At 40.5% G+C, this 21,619-nt stretch overlaps 1 protein-coding gene across 2 annotated transcripts in view; it reads left to right on the top strand.

The window, feature by feature from the left end:
* Positions 1-21,619, top strand: part of fam135b (family with sequence similarity 135 member B) — a 381,705-nt gene that overhangs the window by 316,789 nt on the left and 43,297 nt on the right. For both annotated transcript variants that reach the window (XM_059975315.1, XM_059975310.1), the window contains 3 exons: positions 5,745-7,797; positions 12,300-12,466; positions 13,095-13,186. In XM_059975315.1, the coding sequence (XP_059831298.1) occupies positions 5,745-7,797; positions 12,300-12,466; positions 13,095-13,186 (2,312 nt within the window). The remainder of the gene's footprint in view (positions 1-5,744; positions 7,798-12,299; positions 12,467-13,094; positions 13,187-21,619) is intronic.

The raw sequence follows: 21,619 nt of genomic DNA, 5'->3' as shown, positions 1-21,619 counted from the left end.
TCAGCCATGATCATACTGAATGGTGGTGCAGGCTCAAAGGACCAAATGGCCTACTCCTGCATCTGTTTTCTATGTTTCTATGTTTAAAACCTTACTTACAGGTGGTACCTGTCCTGCTAAGTATTTCCAGCATTTTCTATTTTTATCTCATATTTCAGGCATCTGCAGTATTTGTCAGTTATGTGGGAATAACTTTTCATTTTGTGTTTATTGGTTGGGCCTACTAACCAGATTTCATCATGGCTTTGATCCAAGAATAAACGAAAGAAGTGTATTTCAAAGGGGAGATGTGAGTGACCAAGCTTGAATCAAGCGGTATTTTACCAATTGTGGCATGAAGGTACCTTTGTGGTCAATGAGTATTAAGAGGAAAACACACCAGTGGTTCAAGTCATGCCTTACTTAATGACAGCTGGTTGAGGTTATTGGAGGTCAATAATTCCAGCCATAGGGTAATACTGCATAAGTTCCTCAGGATAGTGTCCAAAACTAAACTATGCTTAGTGGTTTCATCAATGACCTTCCATTACTAGGTCACAAGTGCCGACATTGAGGACGACGGCAAAATTCAGTTCTCTTCATAACTGTATATTAAATGAAGTAGCCTATGTCTGCACTCATCGTATATGGTATGAAAGTGCTAGGTCAGGAGATGGCCTAAGTACTTACCTTGACATTTAAAGGGATGGCCATCCCTGAGTTTGCCACCATCAATATCCTAGTGGACACCCCAACAGAAAGCTCAACTGGACCAGCCACTTAATCACTTAGTCTGCAAATAGAGATTAGAGGTTGACTACAATGAATGGGTGATGCCTCTACTGTTGCTGTAGTACCTTTCCACCATCAGCAAAGTGCAAGTCAGGAGTGTGTCAGAATACTCCAAATGGCTAGGATGTATGCATCTTCAGTACCACTCAAGAAGCTTCCTATAGTCCAGAAGAAAACAACCAACTTGAGTAGTACCACACCCGCTGTCCAAAGGATTCATATGTCCACCACCGACATCTTGTGGCCTCAGCGTGTATGCTATGTACCCTAACCAGCTAGATGGAAAAAAGATGTCAGGCAACTGGAAAGATCACTTGTGGTTTCCGTTCCAGGACACACACCATTCCTATTTGAAACTATATCTATATTCTTCCTTTGTTGGTTGTCCTTTATCCTGGAAACACCAATCCAACCTTACCATACAAGTACTTTCACCAGAAGGCCTGCAATGGAGGAATAGACCAAGCCTAATCTTCCACTTGACATCATGACAGCTCTGATTGTAACCACAAATCTATATTGTCACCCACCTGTGTAAACCTATCAAAAATTTCATGTCACGTCAGTGATAATAAATCCGATTCTTACTTGGCATTTCCCTACTTCCATCTTCAAAGTATTGAAAGTTGTTGTTTTATTGCTCTGCGAGGAAGTGATTTCTGCCAGGACTCTGCAAGGAAAATAAAATCCTCATCTCTTTCTTAAATGAAAGACCCTTTTTTCTAAAAAAGTGACCCAACCCACTTAATCTGTAAGCTCTCACTCAAACAAAAGGAAAGATTCCTACCATTCTGTCAAAAACCCTCTGGATCTTACAGGTTTCAAACAAATCACTCCTCATTTATAAAGCTTACCTTATGAGGCATCAGTCTGATAGACATTGGTCTGGCAAACATGCTGGAAATCCAAGGCAACACACACAAAATGCTGGAGGAACTCAGCAGGCCAGGCAGCATCTATGGAAAAGAGTAAACTGTTAACATTTCGGGCCAAGACCCTTTATCAGGACTAGAAAAAAGGTTGAGAAGTCAGAGTAAGAAGGTAATGAGGTGGGGGAGGAAGAAATACAAGCTGGTAGGTGATAGATGAAACAGAGAGGAGGAGGGGTGAAATAAAGAGCTGGGAAGATGATTGGTGAAAGAGATAAAGGGATGAGAAGAGAGAATCTGACAGGAGAGTGTAGAAGACCATGGAAGAAAAGGAAGGAGGAGGAGCTCCAGAGGTAGATAAGGAGATAAGGTGAGAGAGGGAAACAGGAATGGGGAAGTGGAATGTGACGTGGGAGGGGCGTGCAATTAATAATTACCGGGAGTTCGAGAAGTCAATGTTCATACCATCAGGTTGGAGGCTACACAGACAGCATATAAGGCGTCACTTCTCCAACCTGATCTGACTACCAGGTGATCCTACTTTTTCTGGTGGATGGATCATAAGTGTTCGGCGAATCAGTCTCCCAATCCACGTTGGGTCTCACCGATATACAGGAGGCCACACCAGGAACATCGGATGCAGTAGATTACCCCAACAGACTCACAGATGAACTGTCGCTTCACCTGGAAGGACTATTTGAGGCCCTGAATGGTAGTGAGGGAAGAGGTGTAGGGGCAGGTGGAGCACTTGTTCCACTGGCAAGGATATGTGCCAGGAAGGAGATCAATGGGAAGGGACAAATGGACAAAGGAGTCACATTGGGAGTAATCCCTGCAGAAAACAGGAAGTGGGGGAGGGTGGAAAAGATGTGCTTGGTGGTGGGACCCCATTGGAGATGGCAGAAGTTATGCAGAATATGTGCTGGATGTGGAGGCTAATGGAATGGTAGGTGAGGACAAGAGGAACTCTACATCTGGAATTGTGGCGGGAGGATGGAGTGAGTCCAGGTGTGTATGAAATGGAAGACATGTAGATGAGGGCAGCATTGATGGCAGAGGAAGTAAAGTCCCTTTCTTTGGAGAAGGAACATCTTTGAAGTCCTCATTAGATCTAGAATGAAAAGCCTCATCCTGAGAGCAGGAGCAGCAGAGATGGAGGAACTGAGAGAAGAGAATGGAATATTTATAAGTGACAGGGTGGGAAGAGGTATATTCCAGGTAGTTGTGAGAATCAGTGGGTTTATTGAAGGTCTCGATGAATAGGTTGTCTCCAGAGATAGAGGTAAAGAGAGATCAGGAAAGGGGTCGGAGGTGTCCGAAATGGACCAAGTAAATTTGAGGGCAGGATAGAAGTTGGAGGCAAATTTGATGAAGTCAATGACCTTAGCATGGGTTCCGAAAGCAGCACCAATGCAGTCGTTATGTATTAATTATTGGCCTAGAATATCTTTGATTACAACTATTTAAAAGAGAACAATTTTATGAGCTTTTTCCCAGGGCAGAGAAACAAATAGTTATTTATGATATAAGAAGCACCAAAACTATGGTTCATTGCTATCACAACTATCATATGTTTCAACCTCTTTTATAGTTTGTCTGGAACTACCATACTTTTTATAAAAAAGCAGACTCTTGCAATCAACTTCTCCAGGTTTCTCCAGGAAAATTATTTTCCTTAAATGAAGCAGACTTTGGCGTAAAGCTAATTTTGACTCTTAGAAGTAGAGTAATTTGATTATGATTGTTACCCACTTCCACCCCATATCTCTGTAATATTGTCCATCTCTATAATTCTCCAAGGAACCTGCAATCCACTGACCACAACCTTTTGACCTTTTGCTCATCGCTATATTTAATAGTTCCTTCTTTGGTAAATTAAGACTTAAATCTATGGGATTCTCTTCCAAAATCTCTGCATCTCTCCTTCTTCTATTTAGGGAACATTGTGCCCTTGAGATCTGTAAGTGGAAGTTATATTTATCTAGCTCATCTGGAGATATAGTGCTGAGAAAATTTTTTTAAAAAGCTTTTATATTCATAAGTATTGCATCTTTCACATTAAGAAAATAAATTTTGGAAATGTAAACAGTCTGAAAAAGTACTCTAGAGGAATTAATATTTGACTAGTATACACAGTTAAATTAATAACTGGAACATCCGCTAAACAAAATTGAGATGATGCTCAGATCAGAATAAACCTTATGTGCTTTGCCCTTTGCAGCCATCTAGTGGTGCTGGACACAATAATGCCCTTGGCACTTGGATATTTATTTCAAGAAAATGATGGTCAATTGAAGTTAATAGCCCTTGGGACATGGTCCCATGGATAAATCCAAATTTCTCTGAATATTCTGCTCTCTCATTGTATTTCTCATTTGTTTTATTTTTTTTATTTTTCAATCTTTTTATTATTGTTATTAATATCAACAAAGTAAAATTGATACATAGATAATGGGATTACAAACATACACATTTCAACTGAACATGAAAGAATACATAAGCAATGATTACAGTATGAATGAGTATTCCCAAATCATGGACGATACAATATACAAATAAACAAGGAAAACCTAGGTATATCATAATATATAACAAAAAAAACAGAAAAAAGAAAAAGAAAAAAAAATATGTAAAAAAAACCTAATCTAATAATCCAGTAACTAATAAGGAAAAAAACAAAAAAAGAAAAAAGAGAAAAAGAAAAAAATGGAAAAAGAAAAAAAAGGGCTGTTTATAATATCTCACAAAAATACAAAATCATCAGTGTCGTCCACTCCGATCCTCTCAACATACATAAAATTGAAACTGGAAAATCAAATAGGCTTGGAACAGGGTCGTATTACATCATATGAAAATATTGAATAAATGGTCTCCATATCTTGTATTATTTTTTAAAGATCTTCCACAAAGCACAGCTATTGTATCTGCCTCAGTTGTGTAGTGTGACGAAGGATTCTTATCTCCTGCATTTAGATTATTTCATAAAATATTACCATATGAATACATTTTTTTTTTACAAAATTCTTATTTCTGCCCTTTTAAATGTTACTTTAAGTAAAACTGCATCCTAAGTGGGAAGATATGCCAAAGTACGCTTGAATCTACAGAACAAATTGAAACAAAACAGAATTGCTAGACAGTCAGCCAGTGAAGCAGAATTTGTGCAAAGAGAAAGTAGTTCATATTTTGAGTCATTGACACTTCCGCTGAACTTGGGGAAAGAGTATAAGTTTATAGTTTTCAAAGCAGTTGCTTTCTTTCTTCAGACTAATTGAGCTTTTTTTTTAAACAGGTATTCCTTCTTTGTTATTTTTATACTTGCACATAATGTGTGGTTTCCTTATTATTCCATTTCTTTTGTTTTGGGTAACAACTCGGAGAGAGTATTTTACATTTTTTCATAGTCATACATTGAAAGTATTGTAGAGAGTGCAACAGCTTTTTTTTGGTGCCCTTCCGATGTTATAAGACTATAAGATAGAGGAGCAGAATTAGGACATTTGGCCCATTGAGTCTGCACCCCCATTTCATCATGGCTAATTCATTTTTCCTCTCAGCCTCATTCTGGTTATGGTGAAACTGCTGTCACCAATTTGAAGAGTTCAATGCTGGATCAATGGAACATTAATATATACTTTCTTGCATCTAAAATCCACTGTGAATACTTGTCGGTTGAGGGAAAACAAGGTAAAAGCCTAGAGAATTTAGAAATCTTTCTTCCCAACAAGCTCGGTACCCTATGATCAATCAGCTCAGTTGGGCTCTCTTCATTCTACGCTAAATCAAGTATCCTGAAGTGCACCTAATTTCTGCTTTATTCCATATGCCATTCATCCCTTAAATAAAAATGTATCCTCGCATTTCTTCTTAATCCTAGTATCCCAGTTTGGAAATTACATTAATTTTAATGTGCATTTGCTCATTAACGAGGGCCTTTTACTTCAGCTCAGCGCACTGAAAATGGCAGCTTACTTCTTTAATTGGAAAATCACTGGCTTGTATTAAGCTCATATACTTAAGAATTGTCTTGAGATTGATGGGTATTCCTTTGGCATTTTGTTTTTGCTCTGATTTGTCATTGTTTATTATTTTTTACTTTTACAGCAAATCACAAATTTGACAATGGCAAATCCAACAAGGAAATGGAAACGAAGCTTAACCATGTATTGGACACTCAGATTTCAGAGTTTGCAAGTTTACCAGCTGGAGTGAAACAGTTCCAGCAAGTGCAAAATAGTTGCTTTACCTCTGAAACCTTCAAATTGCTTGCGACAAGCATGCCGGGCTCACAACATTTGAATGAAGCTGTTTCCTTGGAAACGATGCACAACTGTGTTGATCTGGCTGCTTTTGTCAGCCAAGAATACGATGAACTCAGTGAGATTGAAATCAAGAGCATTCGGAGCTTAGAAGTGGACAGATTTGTTGGACAAAGTCAAGGGGATCTCTCAACAATCTATGAACATCAAACTGAACCACTCAGATTGAATGGAATCTCAATAGGTTCTGACCAGCAAGAAATGGTTCCTGAATCTGATAGTGCAGCAGTAGGCAAACAAGCTGGGTCAGATTTAGACTTGACATATATAGAAGTAAAACCCAGCAGCAAGGATCTTTGTCATGGAAACATTGTGTTAGGGGTTTGTTCTCCAAATAATACAGATACAAATGAATCATCTCTATCTAATGACTATGAAGATAGTGAAAAGGAGGAACTGCTGCATTCTGTAATGAGCTCTGAACATGTAGACAGTGAGTCTGTTGAGCAAGACTCTGTGAAAAGAAAAATCGAGAATGCTGACTATCCCAATATTTATGGGGTTATGAAGCGGTCTCTTTCAATTATATCTGACTCTGGCATAGAGAGTGAGCCCAGTTCTGTGGCATGGCCTGAGATGCGCAAGCCTCTGGATTCATCGAATGACCGGGACCTCATGCAAGAGATAGTCAGAGCACAGGCGATGCACAGGAATTCCCTAGAGGGTGGTCACACTGAAAGTGGCACTAGTCTGCCAAGTGGCATTCAAGCTTCTTTGACATCGATCAGTTCATTGCCTTTTGAAGATGAAGAGGAGATAGAACTCAGCAAATTAACTAAATCTTTGTCAGCCCCGCAGATCAGCAGCTCTGATGAGCTGGATGAAACTCCCAACTCTTTAGCGCAGAACCGAACAGTGGATAAGAAAGGCTGGGTCAGTGGGTATCCCTCAGAAAAGACAGAGGAAGGCAAAGGTGAAATGGATGCAATTCAAGGAGATGTTTTTGATTCCCCTGAAGATAAAGAAATCCTACAAACAAGCTTAGAAGAATCAGTGCAGAACGATGGTTCTGCAAAAGCTGCTGAAAAAGACTACAATGACGCAGGAGAAAATCAGTGGATATCCTGTGAAGTGAATGATTGCCACCATTGTGCAGATACACTTGATGCTACAAGCCCTAAGGACAGCACAGACCATACCATTGAAGAGCTTCTGTGCAAGAAGGTGAATTTCAGTGAGTTATTAGATAGAAGTAGTAATACATATGACCCTAGCAGTCACACAGAGGGGATTAAACAATCCCTACCTCCCCTTTCTGATGAGGTCCAGCATGGCCAGCCTGGTTCGTTTGACACCAGGCTACCAGATGGGGAATTTGTACCAGACAATATTGGCGAGGTATCCACGTATGAAGTGGCCACACAGTCTGAGTCAACAGAAGCTTTGGAACCAACCACAGCTCCTTTCAGTGAAGTGGTTTTGAATGAGAGGCTTTGTCATGAAGAGCTCCCATGCCTACGGGAAGAAAAGATGGAAACTGCAGTTAACAATAATCAGCACTGTGACAGTCTTGACCAGCAACTTGAGTTTGGAGAAGAAGTACAACCCATTGGTAACAGCGGATGTGAACTTGAGCCTCTTGTTGATGGAGCAACTCCTTCCGGAGCTGCTGGCTCAGGCATGGTGTTTGAGAAAAGGAACATGGTTGAGGTTGTGAATCTCTCTGTTTCATGTACAGCTACGTGTCTGCCATTTTCTTCCATGCTCAGGGATTCTCCAGTTGCCTTTCCTTCCAAGCAGGTGGCATCACCCATCACGAGACAGCCCATGGGCTCCTTTGGAGTCGTGTCAGCTAATTCACAGGAGAACGATGAAGAAACCAATGAGAGAATGGTAAGGTAAGGATGCTACCAGCTTTTGATTCATATTCTTTAAAGCCACTGTGCTGTAGTGGGTTGCAACATGACTCAGCGTGGTACCGAGGAATTTGGAGTTGGCGGATGTGAGCTCAGTGTTGGAGCCGGATTAGCCAATTTCAGCTGGGGTATCAAAATGGGTGCCAGAAATTTACAAAAACACTTTGATACCAAATAAGTTCAAAGTACATTTACTAACAAATTATGTACAATATATACAGCCAAAATGATTAGAAGGGAAAGATTTAAGCAGAGAGGGGATTTGAAAGGGCTTGAGGGCTAATTTCTTCACTCGGAGATTAGTGAAATAGGGAATGAGCTGTCACAGGAAATGTTTGAGTCAGTTACAATAACAACTGTTAAAAAATTCTTGAGCAGATACATGCACAGGAAGCTTAGAGGGACTTGGGCCAAACACAGGCAACTAGAACTAGTTTAGATGGATTTGTTGGTTGGCATGGATAGGTTAGGCTGCAGGGTCTGCTTCTATCCTGTGCTATGACTCTAGAAAGAACAGATTCAAGATGGTGCTCTGGAGGTCAAATGTCCTGCAGTCAGGGCAAGGTTAAACCTTCCCACAAATGGTAAGTTAGATGGCCAGCAATTACTACAGATAAACCGTTTACCGCACATAAACCGTTTTTAAGTTAGCTGTTACTCCAGTAATCACACCAGTCTCGAGGCAGGAGATGAGGACTTCTAGAATCAAATCCAAATATTAGTACTTGTAAGCTATGAAAGTAAAAATGAATTGGGATATTATTTAAAAATTAATATTTACCCTGTCATATCATCATCTGGGAACCAAGGGCAGCATGTACTAGATAAAGACTGACTGTTTTAAACAGGAGGTTTTGAAGTACAACAGGAATAGTGAATGTGAGAACTCAATCAGACACAAAGTTATGGCTGAACTTGGCACAGACTACCACTTTGAACCATCCATGTACCAAATGGAAGCAGTTCATATTCAACATCTCAAACATGTTCCTCATTCAATTAGATCACAGTAGTTGTGCTTTTCCTTTGCTGTATCAGTATCAATACGGTTTTTTAACCAAACAAAATAAAGGTTAATTTTTTTTTAAAAGAACACTGCCAATGTTAGAAGGTGGCAGAATCAAGTATTGTTCTTGGTTTTCAGGTTTTCATTGGAGCTGACTGTGATTATATTTTGGGGAAGAGCGAGTTTCCTAATACCACTTAACATCACAAAATCATACTTGAAGTCCTTACTTTCTTCATCAGACATCAGCAAACATAAAAATAATTTTAAGTACAAGAACAGAAATAGAAACATTTGGCCCACATACCTGAGATGAATTGCTGGAGGAACTCCAGCATTTTGTGTGTGTTGCTTGGATTTCCAGCATCTTCAGATTTTTTCTTGTTCCTGAGACAAATTACTTTGTTTAAAGCTTTGCCTTGAATAGCTTCTGTAATCCAATATGAGTTACTCCCAAGGCATTCATCTGGGACAGATAGTTGGCCACTTAGTTTGCCACGCAAATAATGATACTTATATAAAATCTTGTTTATAATAATTAAGTCTTACTGGCAACCAGGAATATTTATGAATAATTAAAGGAGGCACAGTTCAGGTAAAATAATTTACCTGAACAAATTCACATATCTCCAAATTTCACCTTTTGAGACTTTCTTGTTTTGCAAAGGACTTTATTACTGACATATGGGAACTTTTTCTCTGGCTGAAGCTGATGGGTATTTTCTTACATTATTTTAAATCTCAGTATTTTGGTGTTCATCAAAGCAAACTATTTAGCTGTAGCTGTGAATGTAACCTATCATGTTCATTAGAAAGAGCTCCACAATCCATTAATAAATTGACTTGATGAATAAGCTGATTGACTGGGCCATGTCAGTATAAAGCAGGTGGAGGTGTTAGATGTGCTATAACAGTCGACAATGGATACCCAGAGTCAGGTAGTATCTATCGAGAGAAACGGACTGTCGATGTGTAGGGCAGAAAGGCGGGGGGGGGGGGTTGAAGGAGGCAAATTGCACATTTACATTCGTAGTTTAGGGCACAGAATATAAAAATTGGAATGTTTTGTTACAACTTTAAGAAAACATTAGTTAGATTGCACTTGCAGTAAGTACTGTGTGCACTTCCAGAAAGATGTGATTATACTGGAGATGGTGCAGTGAAGATTCACCATAAGATTGGCTGGATTGAAGGACTTTTGATATGGGGAGAGATTAGATAATCTATTATTGTTTTCCCTGCAGCAAAGAAGTTAAGGGGTGATCTAATAAAAGCATACAACATTATGAGAGATAGAGATAGGGGAGATGATCAAAATATTTTTCCTGTGGTAGAGGTATCAAAGATAAGAAGATATAATTTTAAAGCAAGAGGAAAAAGTGTTAGAGGATCTGAAAGGCAAGTTGATATCTGGAACTAACAGCCCAACGTGGTGATGGAATCAGATACAATTTCTACATTTAATAAGCATTTTGGCAGACACTTAAATAGGCAAGCCATAAGAGGATTTTGTCATGAAGTGGACAATAGGGATTAGTGTAGTTGGGGGAATAAAAGGTCAACATGGGTGGAAGGACTATGTTGTATGTATGTTCTATGTTGTACAACTCTCTGACTCAGTAGGATTGCATGATTATCTTCCAGTAATCCAGGTATCTTCTAGGGGGTACGTAGATAATTGATGCCTTGTAAACAATCTGCTTTCATTTTATTAGATTTCAGATTAAGTACCTGAATCCTACCTTTAAACTTCCTCATTTTAGAATTGTAATATGTGTAGTTCTTTGATTTAAGGAAAAAATGCTGATGATCCTAATCTTGATACTTGATCTCAAACGTGTGATGTGGCTGTTGTGCATTTGATATTTGGGCAATACTGGGAAAATGGATTCATCACAGATCAAGTGGAAGTTCATCTTGGGCAGTTTCACTGAAAGTTTGAGCATCTGTTTCATAACCTTCTGATAAGCAGTTCTATTGAATTTATCCCCCTAAATATTTCCTAATAAAAGTTAACTGGAGGGCAAATATAATGTGACCAATTTAAGCACAATCAAAACAAATTTCTACAACTGAGGTTAATGCTAAAGATACAAAGCTGTCAATCAGATTCTGATGAGAAAAGAGTAAAGTTATGTTGGTTGTGGATTTGTCTAAAAGTATGAACATCTGTCTTGCTAATGACTGAGGTACTGAGCAGTTCCAGCTTTTCACAAGTGGGTGTAAAAATCCCCGTGCCATCATTGCAGAACTGCAAATGAGTTTTTCCCAGTTTGCTGGCCAACACACGTTCCTCCATCTATTTTGTTAACATTATCTGGTCAATCTCACACACACACATGGCAGTTACTAAGAACTCACTGGATGCAAAATGGAAATTGTGAAGTTATGCATCATAACTTCCCTCCCATGGTGAGAGAAAATGGCACTTTAGACCATTAAGAAATAAGGATCTCCCTTTCTTAAAATTGTGAGGTACAGTATTACAACAAAAAATTCTGAAATAGACCTGTAAAATAGTAAATTTTTCAGTTGCCTGCTTGAGAAGTGAAAGACAACTACCCTCAAACTCCTGTTCAGTTTGAGAACATGGAATAGTGCAGCAAAGGAGGAACATGATACCTGTGCCAGCCAAGCTGTTAACATAAACTAATCCCATCTGCCTGCATGGAGTCTACCTACTTCTCTTTCTTTATTGTTTGTGCGCTTGGCTAGCTGTTTAAACAATGCTATCATATCTGCATTTCCGGCACCGACTGCCTTCTGTATAAAAGAAACTTAAATCTATAAACCTCTCAAAACCAATGCCCTTTAGTATTTGTCATTTCCATGCTAAGAAACACAAGTATGACTATCCACCCTCTTCTGATTTTCTGATTGGGTGATTTTTTTGCCTCCGATGCTTCAACAAAAATTCAAGTTTGTCCAACCTCTGCTTGTAGCTAATACTCCCCAATCCAGGCAATATCCTGGTGATTCTCTTCTGCAGCTTCCCCAAACAGTGTCCTTCCTGTTAAATGGCAACCAGAACTATACATAATACTCTGAAAGTGGCTGAACCAGCAACATATTGACTTGCCAATGGGGGACAACATAAACAATGGATGAAGGCAAGCATTTCATAAGCTTTCATTACCATTGTGTTCACTAGTGCAGCCACTTTCAATAAGCTGTGGACTTGCATCCCAAGGTCCCTCTGCATGTCAGTGTTCTTATGGATTCTGCTGTTTACTGTGATCTTTACTTTTATATTGACCACCCAAAGTGCATCACCTCACAGGTGTCAGAATTAAACTCTACCAGTTATTTCTCTACCCACATTTCCAGGTGATCTATACCCTGCAGTATCCTTTCATACCTTCCTCACTGTCTGCAATTGCACCAATCTCCTTGTCATCTAGAAACCTTCTAATCAGGCAACCTACATTTACAGCCAAATGATTTGTATGTATTTTTACAAATAATGTTTGTTTTACAGTTTTGTGAAGGCCAAAAATGAGTTGATAAAGGGACTGAAGTTTGAAGGCACGCTGTACAGTGACCTGCCATTTCTGGCTTCTGATGTTCCATACTTCACCCCAGAAGAAGAGGAAGAGAATTTAGAGGAAGGAATCCACCTAGTGGTCTGTGTTCATGGATTGGACGGTAAGTACCGACTGTTAACATTCACAACTTTCAAACGTTCTTGTAATCGTTAGAAGTGTCATTTGTGATCATATTCTTCCACCTTATTTCCCTTTCTATCTCCAGCCTTTATTATCCTTGTGCTGGCTTTGATGACTTCCCTCCTTTTACTTTACTGGAGCTTGAGGTCATCTGAAGTTCTGTAACTCATGTTATTTTCAACTACCACTCCTGTACTTGTCCACTTATACAGGCTACAAAACAGTGCACTGCTCATAAAACAGCACAGTCATAGTAAAAGTATTTCTGTCTTTCATTGTCCTTTCTAGTGACTGTAATCTCTGACAGCCCTCCAAGATATGGGTCCAACAGCTGCTGTACATTGTTCACCCATGGATTTTATTGGTCCACTAACTTCAGCTGTCAAGTCCTAACTTCTAGAATTTTCTCTCTCAATCTCCCTACCACTTTAATTCTCTTTCTTGCTTTAAATTCTTCTTTAAAATCCCTCTCAACCAAACTATTAGCAATAGCCTCTTGAATTTCACTATTCAGCCCAGTATCAGTTATTGTTTGCTCACGCCTATCAGAAGCACCTTATGAAGACTTTTTGTATAATGTGCTATATAAGAATGTATCTTTGTTTCAGGTAACAGTGCAGATCTACGACTTGTCAAGACGTTTATTGAACTGGGGCTTCCTGGTGCCAAGCTCGATTTCTTAATGTCTGAAAGGAACCAGGTAAGACATGATGCATTTACCTGGGCTACGTATGTGTGGAGCTGTTTTGATAATCATTTATTTTACTACCACAGGAGATGGAAAAAAATGTGAAACATGAACTAAAATTGCCACTACCTTGGGAAAAAAATAGTGTATATTTTTTGTTCTGACATTTATCCTATCTTTAGAATGAAGCATGAAATCACGCCTTTAAGCTGCTCAATTTCGAGGAATGGAGTGGTAGGGTTTTGAAGGTCATGGAGTTAGCTCTGAGCTCCAGGCCTATAATCAGTCCTCAATCAATTATTAGATTAGTGTTTATAGGGATGTATTGCCATGTAGTAAATACATCTCATGTCCACCATTTGCTGGTGAGTACATTGGAACATACTGGAGCTGTAATCCTGCAGATGCTACATCACTACTAATCTTGCATTTTTGTTCCATCATTTCTGTGACCCTTTCGAATCATTTTGACATGTTAGAAATCTGAACTCATAGCATTTCCAAGCTTTACATCCACTTGAAAACTTGTGCCAACCAACTGGCAGATGTATTCCAGGACATTTTCAACCTCTCATCTACAGTCAAGAGATCTCACCTGCTTCAAAAGGGCAACAACTATACTATTTTCCAAGAAGGCACTTAATGACTATCATACAGTAGCATTAAAACCTACGGCAATGAAATGTTTGAGTGGTTGGTCCTGGCCAGAATCAACTCCTGCCTCGGCAAAGACCTGGACCCACTACAATTTGTACATCACCACAATAGATGCAATCTCAACGGCTCTTCCTACATCCTTAGATCACCTGAACAATACGAACACCTATGTCAGGATGCTGTTCGTTGACTATCATTCAGCGTTTAACACCATCATCCTACAGTCCTGATTGATAAGCTATGGAAGCTGGGCCCCTGTACTTCCCTCTGCAATTGGATCCTCAACTTCTGAACCGGAAGACCATAGGCTGTGCTGATTGATATTAATATCTCCTCCTCACTGATGATCAACACTAGTGCACCTCAGGAGTGTGTGCTTAGCTCACGGTTCTACTCCCTCTATACCCATGACTGTGTGGCTAAATATAGCTTAAATACCATCTATAAATTTGCTGATGATACCACCATTGTTGGCAGAATTTCAGATGGAGATAATAGATGACTGGAGGAAATATACCAGCTAGTTGAGTGGTGTTGCAGCAACAGCCTGGCACTCAACATCAGTTAGACCAAAGAGGGATCAGAAGTGGAGAGAGTGAGCAATTTCAAGTTCCTGAGTGTCTCGATCTCTGAGGATCTAACCTGGTGCCAACATATCGAAGGCAAGACAGTGGCTATATTTTTTCAGGAGTTTGAGGAGATTTGATTTGTCACCTAAGACACTCAAAAACTTCTACAGAGGTACAGTGGAGAGCATTTTGACAGGCTGCATCAGTGTCTGAAATGGGGGTGCCACTATACAGGATTGAAAGAAGCTACAGAAAGTCATAAAATTAGTCAGCTTCATCTTGGGTACTTACCTCCATCCAGCACATCTTCAAGGAGCAGCGCTTCAGAAAGGTGGTGTCCCATCATTAAGGACTCCCATTGCCCAGGTCATGCCTTCTTCTCATTGCTACTGTCAGGAAGAAGGTACAGAAGCTTGAAAGCACACACTCAGTGATTCAGGAACAGTTTCTTCTCCTCTGCCATCTGATTCCTACATGGACATAGAACCCATGAACTCTACTTCACATTTACTTATTATTTCTGTTTTTGCATTACTTTTAATTTAACAATGTAATATACATCTATATACTTACTGTAGTTGATTTACATATATATATCCTTCTGTATTATCATGTATTGCATTGTACTGCTGCCAGTAAGTTAATAAATTTCACAACATATATCGGTGATATTAAACCTGATTCTGATTCAGTAACGTACCTAATTATCATAACTGCATTTGAGGAACTTAATGAGTATAGGCCATTGTTGTTTTAGACGCTGTTTCTGTGCTAATTCTCCTATGAATTATTCATGTTTTGATGGAAGATTAAGAAATGAGGTTTGCAGAGCTACCTAGTTTAAGTACAGCAACGCCTCTTTTCCAATCTTTTTCTCTCTGCCCACAAACATGAGAATAAATTAAAGCTGAATCCTAAAGTGGTTGCAAAGTTTCTGAGACAGTGCAGGATAATAAAACAAAACTCAATCGCAGTTGAAGAAACAATGTAGTTCAGTAGTTCAACAGCATAGACGTTCAATATTTCAGCAGCTTCATTTAATACCAGAGAAGTGAATACAATGAAATTCTTTTTCTTCTGAGACAGCCACAAAAACAGAAGAGTGCTCCAAAGAATGAGTGACACAGTTAAAATGTTAGAACCCCAGTGTGCCCTTCTACCCCCTCCCAGACACAAACAGCAGCAAAGCAATGACCCTCTCCCAACCCCACTTCAGCAAAAAGGCATCTGCGCCCTCCACCCACCAAGCATACAATAGCCCCCAAAAGAGACCGTGAACTGCAGTACAACAGAAACTAATCGTTCACCGACAATTCGACATACCACAGGCTCTCTTTCTCCCTAATAAACGGAAAAAGAGGTGTCCCCTTTCACAGCGAGAGGGGAGACATAATAAAACAACTCGCTGATTTAAGGTGTTAAAAGTCTGTCGTACCACTTTCTTCTCCCGAGTTCTGAGAATCGGCAGCAATCTCTCACCCCCCCAACAAGGGAGAGAGACAGTACAACTCGCCGAGTACACGTCCTCCAGTAGCCGATCCGATGTTCCGTTCTCTCTTGTGATGCCTCAGTCAGCGGCACCGGCCTAGAAGCAGTCTATCCACAGGGCCACAAAACCTCAAAACCTCCCTAACGTTTGCTTGTCTTCTGGGCCCTTTCTTCAGGACATCGAAAAGCAGCCAGCCATTAGCCCCCAGGAGTGGGTCCCACCACCGCAAGGAACCAAAGTCTGAGTGTAACTGCAGGGCGGGATCTTTAACAGAACCCCATCCACCCTGAAAGGGAAAAAGAGAGCCATCAAAGGTAGAAAAGCTGTTGTTGTAGGTGAAAACAAAGGAATCACAATTTAGCACTATCATGACTCCACCTCCACCTACAAGCCTTCGTACGAGTTATAACAGTCTGTTGCTCTGACTGAAACTTCATAAACTGAAACTTATAAATTGCAACAATTTGAATTTACACAGCAGCTTGTAAAGGTTTTAAAATGATCGAAGACATTACACAGGTATGTAGTATGACCAGGCTTTAAACTGAGCCAAAGAAGGAGACATTGGAGAGGGCTCAGTTGAAGAAGTAAGTATGAAGGAAAGCCTTTACAGGGGAGAAAGATGCAGATGTAAAGAGATAATTAGGGACAGTTGACTGGAGATTAGCTTGTCTGTGTTTTGATAATGTATCCAACAGCAGACAACAGGGAACTAAGGCATATAGCAGTTAATCTGCAATGAAATTGTGTTGGAAATGAGTCAGAGTTCTTGCTCCTAATCATCTGTTCAGTGAGCCTTGTAAGGGGAGAACCCCTTTGGTCTTTTTTTCCAGTGTTTTTGCTTGCCAAATAGTCTGCAAATGTGCATTAGGTCATTGTAAAACTAGCTTCACTTCATGTTTTTAAACCCTATGAAATATGTCTTGGTAAACTATATCTATGTTGCCCCCATCTCCACTTCCTCTCAACCCAAAGTCAAACAGCATGTCCAAGCGCACTTGCTGTCAAGACTTGCACATAAAGAATAGTTGGGAGGAAAAATTAGTCCAGCATTTAAATAAATGGTGTGCAAATAATAACACCTTTAGGCTTTTACTAGCAGCAGTCTCCAGTGAATTAGGACTGACAGCGGCTGATATCCTTCCTGTATAATGGTACGTAATACCTTGTAAATTAAAAACTGTAGGAGGCCAGCTACTTCAAAGCAGCTCCAATTTGGCGCTACTAACAAATTACACAAGAGGGAGCTATTGACTTAAAAATGATATGTCAGACAAGAAGCAGGTCAGAAAGTTTGTTCGGGTCTTTACTTTCATGGCATGTTGGACTTTCACACTCTAATAATGATTCCCAGATATTCATGGAAAATCTAATTTACTTGAACCCAGTGTAGTTATGCTGGTAACCCCTCCCCCCCCCCACCCATGCCCGAAAATTCCTGGTTAAATCTTTCCAGCAACAATTAAAAAGCAGGGAAGTCTGCTTGCCCCAAATAGATATTCATATGTATTTGTGCTCACCCCATCTTCCTGCTGCCTTAACCGTGATAGAGGTCTTCTTGTCCTTACCTATCACTCATCAGCCTCCATATCCAACACATCATCCTGCACAACTTCTGCCATCTCCAAAGGGATCCTACCACTAAGTATATCTTTACCACTCCCCCTCTCCTTGCTTTCTGCAGGGATCACCCCCTCTGTGATTCTCTTGTCCATTCGTCCCTCCCCACTAATCTCTCTCCTGGCACTTATCCCTTGTGGTGAACTACATATACCTGTTTGGACACACCCCGCCCCAGCTGACTGCTCCTGTGGCCCCTCCCACTGACTGTGGCTCCTCCCACAGACCCCGGTATAAAGGCGATTGAGGCCTGAGCCCTGCCCTCAGTCTCCAGGATGTAGTATGGTGGTCACTCACTGCTTGTTCTTTCTTCCAGTCAATAAAAGCCGATATCTCGCCTCACATCCCAGAGAGTTATTGATGGTGCATCATCCCTGTAAGCAGTTTAAGTGCTACACCAGCTCATACTCCTCCTCCCTCACCTCTACTCAGGGCCCCAAACAGCACTTCCAAGTGAGGCAACACTTCACCTGGGAATCTGCTGGGGTCATCTATTGTGTCCAGTGCTCCCAATGTGAACTCCTCTACATTAGTGAGACCCATCATAAATTGGGGGACTACTTCATCAAGCACCTCTACTCTATCTGCCACTGTGTCCAAACATTTCAATTCCCATTCTGACTTGTCAATCCATGTCCTCCTTGTGTGCCAAGAAGTGGCCACACTCAGGATGGAGGAGCAACGCCTTATCATCTGGATAGCCTCCAACCTGATTGCAAGAATATCGATTTCTCCTTTTTTTTTAAATCCCCCCCTTCCTCTATTTCCCACTCTGACACTTTCCCTCTTCTCACCTGCCTGTCATTCCCCCCAACCCCCGGGGTCCTCTCCTCCTTCCCTTTCTCCTACAGTCAACTCTGCTCTCCCATCTGATTTCTTCTTCTCCAGCCCTTGAACTTTCCCATCCACCTGGCTTCACCTATCTCCTTCCAGCTAGCCTCCTTCCCCTCCCCTACCTTTTCACCTTCCCCCTTCCTTCTCAGTCCTGAAGAAAGGTCTCAGCCCAAAATGTTGACTGTTTATTCATTTCCATAGAAGCTGCCTGACCTGCAAAGTTGCTCCAGCATTTTGTGTGTGTTGCTTCATATGTGTAAGTTATCAACAAATAACTACAAGCTCTTTTCTCAGAGTTGCTGATAATTTCTGCAGTGCCCCTCCACACTCACATGCACAAGTTGCTGTGAATCTCTGAATTACTTGTTTACTTGTTTATCAGCTGAAATGCATTTGTGACCATCTCCAATTACTTTTGTACAATGTCCTGTGTATGTTTCTCAAAATGGCTTCTTTGGTTTGTTAAGAGTAGGAATGTTTCTTTGTCTGATAAGTGTTTCTCTTGCAGTTGTTTAGCTTTAGACTTGCTGATATGGGGATTGTATTCGTTTGTTAACCAATGGGGAATGGTATTTTGTTTTGTGAGGCTGGAAGCTTGAGGGGGTTTTCGTGGGTTTTCAGGAGAGTTGGGAAGAAGACGCCAAGACAGGTGGATGTGCGCTGCACTGCTTGGTTGACCACCGGGGGTGGTCCCAGTTGCGAAGACATGGAGATCGGAGGAAAGTGACGAGGGGTCGAATGGTTCGATGGTTGAGCTCCAACGATGTGCACTAAACTGACTGAACTTTGATAAGTTGGCACCTTTTGCTTTTTCTTTTCTTTCATATATATTGTATTGCCTAGTACTCTTTTAGTTTTAGTAAACTCCTTAAAGTGTATTCCGTAACGGTATCTGGTGTGAGTTTGATATTGTGTGTGTACGTGCGGCATAAACTTGATTCTTACAGCACCTGCGTGTACGGGAGGTGGGGTTGGTGAGTGGCTGGATCTCCTTTTCCTCTAGACATATACCAGCCTGTTGGGTAAGTGTTATACTTTAGCCTGCAGGTTTGGCCAGATGTTTTTTTCCATTACAGTATGTGATGGATAGATTGCAACAATCAATGTCACTTAACACTGTTGCTTAGGTGATTCTAAAACATGGGGCATTGATGGAAAAAATGGAGAGCTCTGTATGTTAGGGTCAGTACAACATGTGGTCCTCATGTCTTGGAAGCCCATTCCCATTACTTTTAGTACCTTCCTCCTTCCCTCCCATGTCCATGCCACAACCCAGGGACATCTGCACAGTACTTAAAAAAGCAGTCTGCTGACTGCCTAGTACTTCTATGTATTGTGGCTTATAACTAGATCATAATTTTTCTCAGACAAAAAGAAACATTTCCCACAGTGAGATTGAACTCGGAGACCTTATTATCTAAAATAGAAATCAAGCCACATTGTGTTAATGGGCTGAGTCTATCACTGTCAAATTAGCAGTAAGCTCTCCACTGCTGCTCTAATTAACCCTTCTCATCGGCTCTGCTGCATTCACTCAAAGTTATCATCCAGCTGGATGAAATGTTTTCACATTCAGGGAAAATCTACATGGGCTCTCTTTAAGCAGCAGTTATAGAGCATCTGAGAACAGCACCTCGTGTTCATCCGGCTGATACGAAAGAAAGTTACTTGGTGTGCTTCTTAGTGAAATCAGACTGAAAGAAATAATGATACAAAGGGCTGGATTGCCCAACCTTATCTCTGTTGGCCAGCCTTGATCTCATCAGCTCTGTTCACACTTGGAGAAATCTTATTAGGAAACGATTGATGGCCTACTACATTATTGATTATGCATATTGGCTTAGGGAGGTTGGTCCCATGATTACATCTTGTGTTAAATCTATAATTTCTTTTGTTTTATAGATGGCTCTCATAGAAATCCTAGTGGAGGCTTGTCAGTTACGCCCTTTTGTTCAGTGGGGAATGGCACCCCTACCTGCCCCACCCCCAAATAAACACGGCTGAGAAATATCCTGGAGTTTATTTATCAGTCAAGGAGGATCCTAGTGTGTGTTTTTTCTTCCCATATTAGTTATACACTCAGTCATCACTTTATTAGGTACACCTGCTCGTTAATGCAAATATCTAATCAGTCAATCACATGACAGAGACTCAATGCATAAAAGCAGGCAGACATGGTCAAGAGATGCAGTTGATGGTCAGACCAAACATCAGAATGGGAAGAAATTCAGAGATGAATGAAGAACATGAAGTAGATGGGCTACAGCAGGAGGCCACTTACCTACAGAAACACACTCAATGGCCACTCTATTAGGTATAGGAGGTACCTAATAAAGCAGCTACTGAGGTGTAATTTCTGTTTTTGTCTACTCAATCACTCAAAATACCTGTGTGTTGATGGATATTTTGGGCAAACAGTTATATGGACAATCTTCATCTAATCATTTTCCCATCATGCGTGGAGTTCAAGTCTGAGCTGTATGTATGCATCTTCCACAGTTGAATGCTTCTTAGCATTTGGCAGTGCAGTTGTGCAGTGAAATCTCAGCAGAGCTGGACCACTGAATGGCTGGCAGGTTCCGACTGACAGTGGTACAGTGAGACACCATGCAGAGGGCATGCCGTCAGTGATTGGAAATCTATTCCATTGATCCACCTCTCCACCAGGCAAGACCTGACAAACAGTTCCCTCTGCAGGTCAGATAATCCAGCTCAATTTTTGGGAATTTACAAGGAAATTGCCTGACGTGTTTTGGAGGAATCATAGTAAAATGGATAATAATGTTAAGAAAGATATAAAGTTGATACAAGGGGTTACTTTCTTAGAGGAGAAATAGCTAGAGGAAAATAAGCATTATGACCAGATAGCTAAAAGAAAATATACACAAACAGTAATAATATACACAAAAAAGATAAGGATCACAGTATTCTATTTAATAATTAGGGGTTTGATGTTATTATTTTGGAAGACCTGTCTTAGGCCCAACACATAAGTGCAATTAGGAAGGAAGCGTGACAGTGCCTCTGTTTCTTTAGCAGTTTGCAGAAATTCAGCATAACCATCGAAAACTTTGACAAACTTCTATTGATGTGTAGTGGAGAGTATATAGACTGACTGTTTCACAGCATTGTAAGGAAACACCAAAGCCCTTGAACGGAAAATCCTACAAAATGTAGTGGATACAGCCCAGTCTATCACAGGTCTATCCCTCCCAACTATTCAGCACATCTTACTGAAGGACTGTTGCAGGAAGGCAGCAACCATCATCAAGGACC

Source organism: Hypanus sabinus, chromosome 1 (assembly GCF_030144855.1).
Source record: "Hypanus sabinus isolate sHypSab1 chromosome 1, sHypSab1.hap1, whole genome shotgun sequence".
Lineage (NCBI taxonomy): Eukaryota > Metazoa > Chordata > Chondrichthyes > Myliobatiformes > Dasyatidae > Hypanus > Hypanus sabinus.
The sequence above is the reverse complement of the archived record's forward strand: the minus strand, read 5'-3'. Positions and strand labels throughout refer to the sequence as shown.